This window comes from Theileria equi (assembly GCF_000342415.1).
Source record: "Theileria equi strain WA chromosome 2 map unlocalized gcontig_1105316255037, whole genome shotgun sequence".
NCBI lineage: Eukaryota > Apicomplexa > Aconoidasida > Piroplasmida > Theileriidae > Theileria > Theileria equi.
This window is the reverse complement of record NW_004668230.1, coordinates 282,781-296,141: the sequence shown is the minus strand read 5'-3', so window position 1 is coordinate 296,141 and position 13,361 is coordinate 282,781. Positions and strand designations below refer to the sequence as shown.

At 40.7% G+C, this 13,361-nt stretch overlaps 7 protein-coding genes across 7 annotated transcripts, besides 1 other annotated feature; 1 reads left to right on the top strand and 6 right to left on the bottom strand.

Annotated features, from left to right (window-relative positions):
• Nucleotides 1-234: 234 nt before the first annotated feature.
• Nucleotides 235-1,226, bottom strand: BEWA_036170 (conserved hypothetical protein). Its single transcript, XM_004832976.1, has one exon. The coding sequence runs from the start codon at nucleotides 1,100-1,102 to the stop codon at nucleotides 242-244; it is 861 nt and encodes a 286-aa protein (XP_004833033.1). The 5' UTR covers nucleotides 1,103-1,226; the 3' UTR covers nucleotides 235-241.
• Nucleotides 1,227-1,371: 145 nt separating this feature from the next.
• Nucleotides 1,372-2,858, bottom strand: BEWA_036160 (conserved hypothetical protein). Its single transcript, XM_004832975.1, has 7 exons — nucleotides 2,793-2,858; nucleotides 2,684-2,757; nucleotides 2,462-2,525; nucleotides 2,167-2,391; nucleotides 1,934-2,130; nucleotides 1,491-1,644; nucleotides 1,372-1,457 (listed from the first exon to the last, which is right to left on the bottom strand). The coding sequence occupies exons 4-7, from the start codon at nucleotides 2,276-2,278 to the stop codon at nucleotides 1,399-1,401; spliced, it is 522 nt and encodes a 173-aa protein (XP_004833032.1). The 5' UTR covers nucleotides 2,279-2,391; nucleotides 2,462-2,525; nucleotides 2,684-2,757; nucleotides 2,793-2,858; the 3' UTR covers nucleotides 1,372-1,398.
• Nucleotides 2,859-2,995: 137 nt separating this feature from the next.
• Nucleotides 2,996-3,816, bottom strand: BEWA_036150 (conserved hypothetical protein). Its single transcript, XM_004832974.1, has 3 exons — nucleotides 3,613-3,816; nucleotides 3,312-3,474; nucleotides 2,996-3,110 (listed from the first exon to the last, which is right to left on the bottom strand). Exons 1-3 carry the CDS (start codon nucleotides 3,679-3,681, stop codon nucleotides 3,013-3,015), a joined length of 330 nt encoding a protein of 109 aa, XP_004833031.1. The 5' UTR covers nucleotides 3,682-3,816; the 3' UTR covers nucleotides 2,996-3,012.
• Nucleotides 3,817-4,046: 230 nt separating this feature from the next.
• BEWA_036140 (signal peptide containing protein) lies at nucleotides 4,047-5,541 on the bottom strand (the record flags this gene model as incomplete). Its single annotated transcript, XM_004832973.1, has 5 exons — nucleotides 4,047-4,151; nucleotides 4,259-4,329; nucleotides 4,420-4,495; nucleotides 4,529-4,587; nucleotides 4,800-5,541. The coding sequence occupies 5 exons, from the start codon at nucleotides 5,539-5,541 to the stop codon at nucleotides 4,047-4,049; spliced, it is 1,053 nt and encodes a 350-aa protein (XP_004833030.1).
• A 1,232-nt stretch (nucleotides 5,542-6,773) lies between these two features.
• BEWA_036130 (hypothetical protein) lies at nucleotides 6,774-8,296 on the bottom strand (the record flags this gene model as incomplete). The annotated part of the gene is made up of 4 exons (XM_004832972.1): nucleotides 6,774-7,274; nucleotides 7,311-7,750; nucleotides 7,807-8,020; nucleotides 8,063-8,296. 4 exons carry the CDS (start codon nucleotides 8,294-8,296, stop codon nucleotides 6,774-6,776), a joined length of 1,389 nt encoding a protein of 462 aa, XP_004833029.1.
• Nucleotides 8,297-8,560: 264 nt separating this feature from the next.
• On the top strand, nucleotides 8,561-10,947 carry BEWA_036120 (cysteinyl-tRNA synthetase, putative; the record flags this gene model as incomplete). The annotated part of the gene is made up of 10 exons (XM_004832971.1): nucleotides 8,561-8,815; nucleotides 8,859-9,050; nucleotides 9,115-9,188; nucleotides 9,226-9,545; nucleotides 9,579-9,864; nucleotides 9,900-10,083; nucleotides 10,118-10,276; nucleotides 10,317-10,585; nucleotides 10,620-10,683; nucleotides 10,717-10,947. 10 exons carry the CDS (start codon nucleotides 8,561-8,563, stop codon nucleotides 10,945-10,947), a joined length of 2,034 nt encoding a protein of 677 aa, XP_004833028.1.
• Nucleotides 10,948-11,034: 87 nt separating this feature from the next.
• Nucleotides 11,035-11,056: a sequence feature (AT_rich).
• A 353-nt stretch (nucleotides 11,057-11,409) lies between these two features.
• BEWA_036110 (signal peptide containing protein) lies at nucleotides 11,410-11,979 on the bottom strand (the record flags this gene model as incomplete). Its single annotated transcript, XM_004832970.1, has 1 exon — nucleotides 11,410-11,979. One exon carries the CDS (start codon nucleotides 11,977-11,979, stop codon nucleotides 11,410-11,412), a length of 570 nt encoding a protein of 189 aa, XP_004833027.1.
• Nucleotides 11,980-13,361: the final 1,382 nt, after the last annotated feature.

The window sequence follows — 13,361 nt, the reverse complement described above, 5'->3', positions numbered from 1 at the left end:
GCTCAAGACAGCATTAAACTTACCTTTCAAATCTTCTCTTGGGTTGATCGAGTGTGTAAAAGGGGCGAGAGCCACCTTGGTTCCACCCTAGATAGCCGTCCCTTTGTTTATGGCCTACGCCAAGGTAGGCGTGGAGTGGAATCACTGCAAAAATCGCCCATCCCAGAATCACTACCGGGACCATGCGTTTTCGTCATCTGCTCTATAAATGAGCATAGAATATACAGAGTACACGACAAAATCAGGACAATTCCAAGAGGGCCCCAAATTTGGTGACCATAGAGTTAAATGAGAGTCTTGAATAGTCTTCTCCCAACTTTTCTTTATAATCGAGTGATGAGGGAATCACTGCGGCGAGTTCGTAGTCTGCAACGTGAATGGCCTGGTCCAGTGGCGCCTCGACAATGACACCGCCCTTGTAGAGCAAAATGAGCACCTTTGGCGGAGGTGAGACTTTGAACGCTGACAAAAGGTAGAGGTTACCGCTGTGTGCTTTTAGAAGCTGCAAAAAGGCCAACCAAGCCTCGAAATACTTTTTGCGATCGTGCTGGAACCGACTGCCCATATATTCCTGCACACCTGTGGATAAAATACATTTTCCGCCGTTATTTTCATAATGGTAATTTGAAATATCCTTGCCCGGCTCTACAAACGCCAAAACACCCGCAAAGTCGCTAGATGGAGCATCGTGTGCATATCTTATGCAAAGGCTGCCACCATCCTCGAGGGAATAAATGAGGTAGGCGCCACTCTTTTTTGGAAGTGACTTGGGTGGGCCAACCCTGGGAATGTCGCCCACAATCTCTTCCCTGGGTGGTGGCGGCAACGCTGCCACGGCACCAGTTATTGTGATTCTTTCAATTTCCTTTTTCTTGAACTTTAGGGGTTTTTTTACGGCAACAAAGTTGGGTTGTTCCTCCTCTATATGTTCCTCTTGCGGCGTAGAAGGTTCTTCTGGCACAACCAATCGAGCGCCTTCCGAGCTCTTCTCTGGCTCAGGCTTTGCGACGCATGGCTCCTCCCTTTTAATGACATGAGTTATGGCCACTTCAGTCTCGGAATCCCCGCAACAACAACCGCAAAGCTTCACAAAAATGTTCATTTTTATTCTCACCCAGTATGTACAAGTTTATGAAAATTGTAAAAGAATCCAGCCTTCCAGCGTTATTCTCGCAAGTTAATGGTTATCGGTCGTAAAAACTCCGCGTATGTGCTCTTGAACTCGTAAAAATGCAGAGTACTGTCGAACCTCGACATGTTGCATCAAGGTGCAGAATCGCTAGTGTATATGTAAAACTTTTCATGCAAATTTATACCACGCTGAACATACCAGCATTTATAAATCCCCTCTTGAGAGAGTGTGTTTATCACCTAGGGATCCAAGTTCGTGGAGAAAGATCATTCCTCCAAAAATGAGTAATAAAAGGTAAAGTCGGGTCTAACGACCTTTTTCCATTCTGTAAATGGTATAAAGTTTATAGAAAACAAACCTTCTATCTCAAAGCAGTAGAAACTCCCCTGCTCAAATGTCTCTGTGACCTTGAACGGCTCTCCGTAACGTCTGAACCAGAGCAACAACTTGGTGTGAAACCTCCAAGAGAGCTTCCGGAGCTCCTGCGCAGCAAATTGTTGCTGGATTGTTCCCTAATTGTGGCGTGTAATGTGTGATATTGAATGCTATAGACGACCATGGGCGTTAGCCAGAGGGAGGATGAGCTTTGGCGACTATACGCCATTATGGGAGCATAGACTATCACTAGGGGACGATACTGGTAGAGATGTAGCTCATCCATCTGCCAATGAATACACAGACTCCTAGAGATCCCCTAGCTCACTACTCCATAACTCACTTTATGCTCATACACCTTATGGTCACTATTCCTCATTCTTGGGGACCTGGCAGTCACACCGACGTACTCCTGCCAATACTTACCGGAAGAAAGTAAAAAATGAAAAATAACGTTCCCTCTGACATTCTTGAAAATTGTGTAGGGGTGGCATAGTGAGAGAGAGGTTCCTGTGGAAAAATCGATGGAACCTTTGCTGAATTAATCGGAGCGTATGGGTTTGGTGGTTCCGCTCTGAACATTGCTTCACTCTTTTCAAGAATTCGTCTCAACTTTTGTTCCTCTACACGTTAGATAAATATAAACGACAACAACAAACTTGCTTCAGAAACTGCAGGATCCCGTTTAACCTCCTGTGTTGGTTCTGGGTAAGGAAATTCTCCTTGTCCTGGAAGACAGAGCTTTTCCATTGGATACACAAGTCCGCTCATTTTGTAACTTTACAAGGATCAACTTTTATGTGACCAGAGGAATAAATGATCACTTGCTAGTACTTTTCCTTGTCACTTCCAGGGTATACCTGTGTATAAAGCGCCGGGTCGTTCTGTACATTTGTATTTGTGGTAAATATCGAGGATCTATAAGCAGGGAGAGCTACGGATGAACAAACGTACCTTGATTGAAGTAAAGAAATTGTATACAATGGCTAATACAACCAACAAAAACACGAAACAGACGCTGAAATATCGATCAGATCCCACAATTAGCACATTTAAAGCACAAACAACGTATAATGAACAAAATTAGAGGCAAAAGCTCGCCCATATACAAAAGACCACTTAAAACAATAAATTTGCCAAAAATATAGACTCATAAATCACAAAAGATAAACAAACCCTAGCGTAAGATGGAATTTTATGGTTTCAGGTGGATGTGATGGAAAATCGTCTGGATCCAGAAAATTGGCTTTCTACAACATCAATATGGAGTTATAAATATACAAACCGATGGCATTTTAGAGTGTATTTGGTTAACTAGAAAACATCACCAAGGAAAGTTCAAAGTGATCACAACAGCAGGAGGGTGACAGACTAGCGGAGCGAGACTACAGGGAAGAACACAAAAGTACCATGAATACTCTGGAGACGTTTATATGGATCACAGTCCATAGGAATGTCCAGAGACAAGTAGAAAGCATATACAGATGCGCGTGTAACTGTTAAGCTCATGCTGGGCATTTTGCTACAATTATGTTGATTTTTGGAATGTGCCTCTTGATGGTTTCAGAGTTGTAGTATGATGTCTCAATCCTTTTGATGACGCCTAAATGGAAGTGTAGCGGTTTAATTTGTATTATGCGATGTCCATGGTAAGCATAAAGTGAATTATGGAGTAGTGAGCAATGGCGACCTCTGGGAGCTTAAAGAAGAGTAGGATGGACAGGTGCCACCAGGATTAGCGACACAGTCTCTTCCATCTTCCTTCAGTCGCATTAACACAATGATCTATGCATATCCAACTTACCAATTTTGCGCGAGGAAAGCATCATTGCAGTTTCGATGGCAACCTTTATGGCTGTGCCGAGCCCTGTCACGAAAATTTCTTCATAATTCGATTGTTCTGCAGTGCCGTTTAACAACTTCACTCCAATGTTAGCATAAAATGAGGAATTCTTGGAGAGTGATACCTAAAAACGAGTGTTTCCCGTCACGATGCGAGTGAATAGGGACCACGTTCCGCGAGCGGGACGGCGCCCTTGAGCATAGAGAGGCTTCCGGGCGGATGTAAAAGTCCGCAGAGACACGCGTGGACTAAATTAACTTACAATTAGGGAATTTGGTGGTCTCGAGTCTTTTGGTTGGGTAACTTCGGATGTTTTCTCATCATCAGCCATTTTTGCAAGAACGAAGGAAAGTGATGTTCAAAGTTGACTGGGTAGTTATAGACTTACTTAAAAAATGTTTTACAGATAATGTTTTAGTGTAACGTTTGGTATTAAAACAGACATGAGCATAAATTAGAGAGTAGTGATGCCACAACGGTGTGGGGAACGAACCATCACAGGCCTAGTTACCAGTCGAGGCCAGCAACTAAAGAGAAGTGTAATGAGTTTTTTGACACCCGGAACCAGCATATGAACGACTGGGGTATAGATTGAGGAGCCTTATCAGTCTTCTTTCTTCCTTGAGACCCGCAGAAGAACAGGACTACCATGGCCGGGAAGATATCAACCTTCCCCGTCAGATACACCCAATACATTCACGTACTCAATACCATTATCCTGTAACCGCTAGAACCTACCATCTCCATTTCGCTAGCGTCTGCCCTGTAAAAGGCTATTCGTGATTCCACATCCTTTAGTAGCTGTAAGGTTAATGAATGTGAATGGAGCGTAGTGGAGTGAGCGTTGGCAACCATAATGTGTAGCATGAATAGAGCTTTAGAGCGAACAGAGAACCCATTAAACGTACCTCGAACAAGAGTTCTCTCCTGGATACGGGGTCTGAGAGTGCAACCTTTTCATCGTACAAAGTCTCCCTTTCTGTAAAAGGATATTTCATTGCAAGAATGCGGATCTTAACCACCATTTAGTCATCCATAAAAGTTGTTTTGTGCCAGACGAGAGACTCACCTTTTGTTTGAGTCTTGGTTGTCCCGGGGCCAACTTCCATCATCTTCTTGTAGAGCTTTTCATAGTCCACAATTGCCTGTGAATTTTTTGCTAGAAACAGGAATGTTACCTTTGGTGCGATAATGACAACGGGTGTCTTGATATCGGTACTTGTACCAGGTTCATCCCCTGTTTATTCATGTATATGGAGTGTATCCGAAAATGGTACCAAGGGGTATGCCACAATAATTCGACTGTAGTGATCAACTAGGAAGTTTTACAGATTTAAACCAAAAGACATCCTGCATATGGACCAAAAAACCTCTACAGAAACAAATTCAAAATTTTCCTATTAGCTTGACCAATGAATCTTCCAAAATCCTCAATGAACACATATCTACCTCTAATCTCTGTATTATCCGCATATCTTGACAGAATGATAATCCTTGGCCTGTAAAGTCCTCCTTCCCAGGTAACTTCTCTGTTCAATAGTCCATCAGTCCTGCTCTCTATGACATACCCGTTATACTTTACCAAACCAATTGTGAAATTGTCCCGCATGTTTCCCTGAATAGTAAACTTCATGGGTAGAGTTTCCAAATTTTCTGGCATATCCATGGTAGCCCTTCCATTGGCCACATCTTCATCATGTTTTTTCCAATCACCCAAAAGTTTGGCATTTATCATGTGATTGTGGTTTAAATCTAGGATGTCAAATTCCAAAGGAGCCCTCTGGATTTTCGTATAGTATAAATCAGTTGGATATCTAAGAAATTCTAAAACCTTAACTATTGGCCTTCTAGAAGCACCCACATATTTTGTAAGCACCTTCACATACTTGGTACCGTCTTCTCTAGGCACAACTAGAACGGATCTAGTTATAGAGTTTGGATCTCCAGGGATAATCAGCTCTGGTCCATCGAACACATCTCCAAATACGTAGCGAGATATATAACCTCCCTTCATGGTATAATAAATACCTCCGGCAAATTCTTCGGATAGGACATTCTTAATATAACGCTTAGGTTCCTCAGCAATGTCTAAATTAATCGGTATCTTGTTTCCGGTTGGAGTTGCATTGGTTCCTTGAAGAAGGGGTAGTAATAGAATGAATGGTGGAAGAGTTGTCCAGAATAGTACCATTTTTGATAGAGTATAGTGAATGAATGGCGGGAATAAGCATGGCTAGTGATGGACAAGTAGCTATCCATCATAGGGTGCTGCGGTAGGTTTTTAGTCCAGCCTAATTGTCATGTAATATCTCTGTCCACAACACTGTAATAGATGGTCAGCTCAGGAGTAGTAACATCTTCCTCTGCACATTCAGGGTCACGAACATTCTTTCTTTTCCAAATCCGATAATTTTAAAGTTCCGACTACTATAAGACTCATAAGCGAGTATATATCGCATAGTCTCTAGAATAAATAACCATCCACTACAGTCGTAAAATCGCCATTCTCCCTTGTATATGACTTTAGTAGGTCACTTGCTTCGGTCTATGGAGATAAACTGACCTGTTTGTAGGTTTAGTTTTCCGACAGAATCGTCCTTTGGAAAGTCTGCGCAGTCGTGTCAAAGTGTGTGTTTCTTACTGATGTTGAGGTGGATGTTGGACGACTTTGGCTCATCCTTGGCATCTTCAGAGCAGACTAGACTTGTAACGGATATAAAAAATAATAAAAATCGCATCTTAACATTGGAAATCCACATTTATGTCAAGATTATGCCCATTTAACTGCTGTATCGCCCGGCAGTTGTCTTTACCATTAACACATTTATCCACATCGTATACATAAACGCTAAAATTCATAAATATATCATTATGAGTTTGAAAAATAGTTATAAAATGTGAAATGAGTCGGTGGCTGCCTAGAGGAATCCGCTTGCCCACTGTGCCTTGTCTATGGTCCTCCACCGGTGATACGACAATGGAATGACACTATAATCAAGCCTTGAGAGATATAGTAGAGATATTAGGACCTGAGGCCTTGGCACCGTGCCAAGAGGTACCCAGTCATACTCACTCCTATAGCCTTGAACGTGCACGAAATCTCCAGGAAACAGAGGGAATATGAGTTTGTCTGCGATCCTTCCTAAAACTACCACACCCCCAGCGTTATATCTGACCTAAGATAGTATTCATGAGTTAAATTGTGAAGAGAGCATAGATGGCTTGCATTTATATCATGAAGCTTTATGACCTCAGGAAGGATGGAATTCCTCACTGTGTGCATTTTTTATAAAAGCATGCAATCTACCAAATGCACAGAGATCCTTAAGCACCCTTTTATGATATATGGACAAGAGAAATAAATATAAAGCCATCATGCCCATTCTGTTCACATGGACAATTGTCCCGGACTCACTATGTTTGCTATAAAATACTCACCTCTGTCTTGTCTCCTAATAGTTCTTCAACCTCCGCGCAGAGCGTGTATGGCGCTCTATTTACATTTTCTTGTGCGATAATTTCGGATAGGGCCTCTTGAATTGATGTTCCAAAGTGTTTTTCAATTTCAGGTATTAAACTTGATCCTGGAGCAAAGTCAAAAAAAGTATATAGGCCGAACAGGAGTGTGATGAATTGCGATTTATATTTAATAGGAACCGATTTAAAAATAGTACCAAACTTTTCAATATAGTCATAGAGCCAACAACAAGGGAGTTTTATCAACAGTTGTAGTGTTTGGAAATTGTCAATACTTGATGTGTTTGCAAATGTTTCACCTTCTGCCGGAAGCGCATGAAGATTGTCCCTAGAAATACCCTCAAAAATGTGCTTAATACACATGTTACACAACTTTTCCATCGATTCTGTGAATTCAGAGTTTACGATATACTCCAAAATTTTGACATGATCATCAAATGTAGAATCCTGAATGATATAAATTGCAAAAGTAAATCAACAAACCTTGATAAATTCAAGATATTTGGTCATGATTAGTTCATCTGGAAATATTGACCTTGCTAATAACGGTACGGTGTCAAAAAATAATTCCGCAGAGAGTTTATCGACGTCAATCCTTTTCACAAGATTTTCCGGAACAGTGATATCCAGTTTATACAAGTTTGCACAAAAGCTTGGAATGTCAAATAGTTCCACACTATCAATTTTATGCTTGTAAAACAATTGCTTAACTCTGTCGTTTTTATAGTCCAACTTGCTGAAAATGAAGGAGAGAATTCCGAGGTCGTTTGAACTTAAGTTCTTTGTTTTTGAGTATCCATCCAGGACAATTTCAAGCAGCTTCTCATCATAGTATCCAATAATGGCATAGCTCGTCAGCAGGATCCTATGATCCTCTAAACGAAACCCATTAGATCCATTACACGCAAAATTTACAAGTGTACCTATTAAATCACAATTTAGTGCTTAAATGGTAGGTTGATATTGCCATAAAACTTACCAAAAAGTGGATCATCACGAATCCCTAACTTTGAAAATGCCAAAGATAACTTAATAACATCTATTGGAATGGCTTCTGCGAGTCTTAGCTTGAATGTAATGCTAATTTTTGACAAGAGTGTAAATACTCCTTGTAAAACAAAGGGGTTGTGATTGGCCAAATCAGAAAAAATCTCTGATATCTCTCCCAGTTCACCGCAATTGTAGGCTTCACACTGAAAATATGTAAGCGATACTCATGATAGGGCAAAACAAACGTATTTAACGACTTGCTCCAAGACTGCCTCCACAAAGGGATGGTCTCTTGTTCGTATCTCGTGGCCATAGAACCTGTAAAAGTTGATTATGGCTCTAACAATCCGCAAAATATCCTTTTGATCACAAGATTCCAGCTTGTTCTCGCAGGAATCGACAAACGAGTTCCATATCTTAATGTCACTGCTCGCACACTTGGACACATCGCCAGCAATTTTACCTATCAACAGCCACATTACGATGTATTAAGGCATAGATAAGGATATAAACATTGATATATATATGCATTAACGCGGAGAATAGGATAGAGAACTTACCGAGCTGCTTGGAGCTCAAAGTTTTCATGCCAGAGGGGTCATTTTTGGCTAAACTCAACGTTGTTACATTCCTAAACAGATTTATACAGGCAAAACTCAAGCTTCTTCGGTACATTTGAGAATATGTACTGAGCCTTGGGTGATGGGCTTAACCGCTTCGTCGTAAACACAAAATGTTTACTTATGATTTTGAGTAGGCTACCAGTGGCATTTACAGGTCTTATGCTCATTATTAATTCTGTCAAAACTGTCAGGAATCGCTCTAGAATATGCTTTACGGGACCATTCGGTATTAGGAATAGATATTGCTTCAACCAAATGGCACAAGTATCGGATTTACGAACATGGCAAGCGCCGAGCAAGGAAAACAAACAGATTACGGGGCTTCGCGTTAGGAATTCGCTTTGCCCGCAAGAAAAGGTCGAGTTTGTACCAGAAGTAGGTGTTATCGTTTCTTCTTTGCCATAAACTTGACATTCAGGAAGGAAGGCAGATAAAATGGTATTCCTGTGGACCAACTGTCTACGATGTCGCCCATTTGGGTCACGCAAGAACGTACATTGCCTGCGATATCATTCGTAGCATTCTGGAGAATTACCTAAACTACGACGTATTCTTCGTGGTAAATATCACAGATGTAGACGATAAGATCATACAAAGAGCTGCAAACGAGGTATAGTTTTGCTTGTCATTATGAGTAGCAAAGACGCCCATTTTCGTTAAACAATATTACACAGGGTAAAAGCGTATCTGAAGTGGCTTCACATTGGGAGAAGGAATTTTGGGAAGATATGATTGCCTTAGACGTACGGTAAGTTTTAGATAATGCTTTAGACATAAAAATCCAGCCTACCGGACTGTATTACAAGAGTTAGCGATTACATGGAAGACATTGTAAAGTTCATTGAGAAAATCATAGCTAATGGCTATGCATATGAATCCGACGGAAGTGTATACTTTGATATAGAAGCATTCCGTAACAGCGGTAAACATGTATACGCCAAGCTTGAACCAACAAGTTTCAACGACTTGAACCGTCTCTTGGATGGAGAAGGAACCTTGGGTGAAGTATCCGCCAATAAGAAATCAAAAAGTGATTTTGCACTTTGGAAAAAGTCAAAACCAGGAGAACCATATTGGGAGAGTCCTTGGGGATTAGGCAGACCCGGTACGTTTTTAAGCATGATTATAAACTCTCTAGGTTGGCATATAGAATGTAGCGCCATGTCTAGTAGCATATTTGGAGATTCTGTCTTTGATCTCCATTCTGGAGGTATTGACTTGAGATTTCCACATCATGACAATGAAATTGCACAATCCGAAGCATATCTTGATACCAACAAATGGGTCAACTACTTTATTCATTTTGGCCATTTGCACATTCAAGGGCAGAAAATGAGCAAGAGCTTAAAGAACTTTACATCAGTCAAGGAAATGCTACGTAAATACAACAAGAGACAGATACGTCTCTTATTTTTGACTAGCAGGTATGGAACATTTGCAATGTTTTTCGCATGTTTAGATACGATTCTACATTGAACTTCAATTCCGGTCCAGACGGAATGGACGAAGCAGTAGCTATTGACGAGTCCTTCTTTCACTTTTTTGGACTTTTGAACTCGCGGATATCTCCACTTGATTCACCACAAAAATGGACAGTTGATGATTTGAAACTTAATGATGACTTCCAAACATTAAAACAATTGGTATGTAAAAATGCATAATCATGACTATGTACAGGTTCATGACGCTATTCTTGATAACTTTGACACTCCAAGAGTTATTTCAGCAATATCAAAGTTCATTGGAATCATAAATAGCTATTTGTCTGCGCCAAATAAATTTCTCAAACACTCCCAGGGCAAATCATTTAAGGATTATCTCTACCGCATCCTATCTGTAAGTTATCGTTTGACAAAAGATGCATTTCATGATATAGATGCTAAAGTTAGTCAAACCTGGTTGTGAATATGGAGGTAAAGAAATCTCAGAATCACTCAACGAAAAGGCAATCCTTAAGGAGCTGGCGGATTTGCGTCAACAGACAAGAAAGTTTGCACAAGGTGTACTAAAGAATGAGGTAACCAATGATAAGACCAAAGACCTGCTTAAATACTGTGATAAAGTAAGGGATGTAAATCTTCCATCCTTGGGAATAATCCTGGAAGATTGTGACAATGGAGAATATCGACTAAAGTATAAATCATTGTTAGTTTTTTAATAATAAATGCCTACCATGTAGAGAGGAGCAAGAAGCTGAAAAGCAGAGAAAATTGGAGAAGCAACAACAAAGGGAACTTCTTGAGGTAAGGAAGCACAGTTCTAATCATACCTTATAGAAGGAACGATTGGAAAAATTGAATACTCCACCGGAGGAATTTATACACAAGACATATCCAAATAAATTTGGGAAACTAGATGACAAATTTATCCCAATTGAATATGCAGATGGGACACCCATATCCAAATCGGAGCGTAAATCCCTGGAAAAGGTATCTCACATTTTCTATTTATTTTTAATTTCCATATACTATTCAGATAATGGACAAACACATGAAGCAGCATTTTAAATCCACAGAAAAGTAGTTGAGTACTTGGAATAAAACTGATGCTTAACAGAACCGATTAGTTGTGTTAACGGAGAATCTCTCTTGCAGATTAATTATAATTATTTTTAAAGCTCTCGTTCATATACCTATTAGCACATTTAACATTTAATGGACCTTGGTTACCTCTATTTATCATGCTGTTGTTCCTGTTCCGACCTTTTGATCTCACTATCTCTCTCCCTATATCTTTCATGTTACTTCTTCCCCTGGTAGAGGGTCTTTCCTTCTATCATCCGTCCATGAATTAATAATGGATGGTGTACCATACCCCTGGAAGAAGAAGAAGGAATATGTATTACTCATTCACTTTACCTATAAATGTAAAGAAGACTACCATTAGTTAAACATGCACACTCTAATGGAGTGTGAACAATATATTGAATTATGGTATTACATTGTATATTCAGTATACATGAGGAGTCACTACTGAGAAGCTTGAGTTGGAGTAGTAGACCTTGTCGCAATCTCCCTTAGAGCTTCAAGCTTACTGTTATGATCCTCGTTACCATTCTTCCACTGGTCTCCATCCTTCTTAAAGTGTTTTATACCAGCATTGGTAGAAATTAAAAGTACTGATGACTTTCCCTTGGATGACAATGTTGCAGATAGGAACTTTTGATAATCTTCATCTTTCTTCCATAACTCCTTATTACCATCCATAACAGTAGTAATCTTGGAAGTATCCTTTGGATAATACTCCTTCTTCTCCACTTCATTCCTACTAGCTCTGAGAATATCCACCTTGGACTCGTCCAGATGAGCAAGATCCAGAGTATCATCACCTTGTCCAGCCGACTGAGTAACAGGAGTCGCTGGTTTAGCAGCTTGTCCTTGTTGAGTAGGTGGAGTACTAATATTCTCCGTAGATACTTCATTAGAACCTCCTTGTTCTGCTTGATCAGTAACCTCGTCATCTCTAGTACCTCCTCCAAGACACCCTGCACTGCACAATCTTACTAAACATGCTGTCCATAGTATTGCAAGGATCCTCATTCTGCAATACCAATACCAGGAAGAATGAGTAACAATGCATGGGGTACTGATTTATAGTTATTCTTCCTATTCTCTTCTTCCTAGGTCTATACCTGCTCCTAGTCTTTACTCCATGCTGTGTTTGTAGAGAATAAAATGAGATCATTCCGTGGAGCCTTCAGTTGTTGATGGTATGCAGTAGAGGTCCGCACAGAAGACTCTTCCTAGGAATGGTCAGTAGCTAAAGGCTCCTCTTATTATTCCTCCTACACTGTAATGAGTGGCTTAGTCAAAGACGGGAATAACACAAATCTACTCCATTTGTCGCATAACAACTGACATCTTGTTCGTCATAGCCAAGGAATCTCACGGTTTATGTACTATTAAAAGGGTTCTATGTACAAATTCACACGGTCTTCCTGGAGCTACCTATGGACTTGTCTAATCGGTAATCTTCCTGGATGACATAATTGTCTACTAGGCTGTCTATCATGTTGGCGGTTTCCACATATATGCTCCCTTCTTGAGGGAGATTCTACATTCAAATTAGACTGTCATATGGTCATTCTGCATACATGGATGGTTTATCCATGGAAACACTGGTACTACTCTCCCGAGTAGTACCACATTCTTCCTTATCCTCAGTATTTAAGCTGGTATTTCCCAGGTGTCTGCATAATGCTACTATTAGATCATGCTACAGACTCTTCTGGCATGATGCTCTCAGAGATACTAAGAATAACACTACCCCCTACCGGGCATGATAGTCCACCGAAGGTGGAATGGAGGCTCTCCGTTAGAGTCCATTAAAGAGTCCCCGAAGGGTACCAGGAATGGTCAGTACACCTCCCTCTGTTCGCCTAGGCTCCTATACTCAGTATACTCGCCATACCCCCTACGGGGAGAATACTCATTCAGACCCTTCACTGACGGGTAATCAATGAGTAGAAAAAGCGGAGTGAAACGACATTATTATGAGTCTCTTTGGAGGACTTGAAAGTTGAGAAATCGGGCTAAAGTGTGTACAGCTAGCTGAATGAATGCGAACTACGGAGTAGTGAGCATAGTGAAATGTCCCGAAGAATGAGGGACTGAGCGACTGAAAGGAGCTCTATGGCGACCTCTGGGAGCTCTTCCGTCTAGTAGGATTAAGGTCATTGCTGGAGTGCAACGGAAGGAAAAATGACCTACCGTAGGCTTTAGCCGAAGGGAGTCTCTTCTTCACTAGTGGTGATAACCACTTCGTGGTACCATTCCTATGAGACTCTTCTATAGACTCTTATGGAGACCAGTCATTCATGCATGCATGTTAGTGTCTCTGAGTAGAGAAGAGGTGGTGACTATACGCAGTATAGGAGCCTGAGTGGTCACTTATTCTCACTCTAGTAGTCTCTTATGGAGAC

Bases quoted from the DNA above. Each gene is read 5' to 3' on its own strand.
- BEWA_036150 (XM_004832974.1), bottom strand. From the start codon at position 3,681: ATGGCTGATGATGAGAAAACATCCGAAGTTACCCAACCAAAAGACTCG. The intron at 3,475-3,612 runs GTAAGTTAATTT...ACTCGTTTTTAG, and splicing joins GACCACCAAATTCCCTAATT to GTATCACTCTCCAAGAATTC. The intron at 3,111-3,311 runs GTAAGTTGGATA...ACTTCCATTTAG, and splicing joins GCTTTCCTCGCGCAAAATTG to GCGTCATCAAAAGGATTGAG.
- BEWA_036170 (XM_004832976.1), bottom strand. From the start codon at position 1,102: ATGAACATTTTTGTGAAGCTTTGCGGTTGTTGTTGCGGGGATTCCGAG.
- BEWA_036160 (XM_004832975.1), bottom strand. From the start codon at position 2,278: ATGAGCGGACTTGTGTATCCAATGGAAAAGCTCTGTCTTCCAGGACAA. The intron at 2,131-2,166 runs GTTTGTTGTTGT...TCTAACGTGTAG, and splicing joins TCCTGCAGTTTCTGAAGCAA to AGGAACAAAAGTTGAGACGA. The intron at 1,645-1,933 runs GTAAGTATTGGC...CGCCACAATTAG, and splicing joins TCATTTTTTACTTTCTTCCG to GGAACAATCCAGCAACAATT.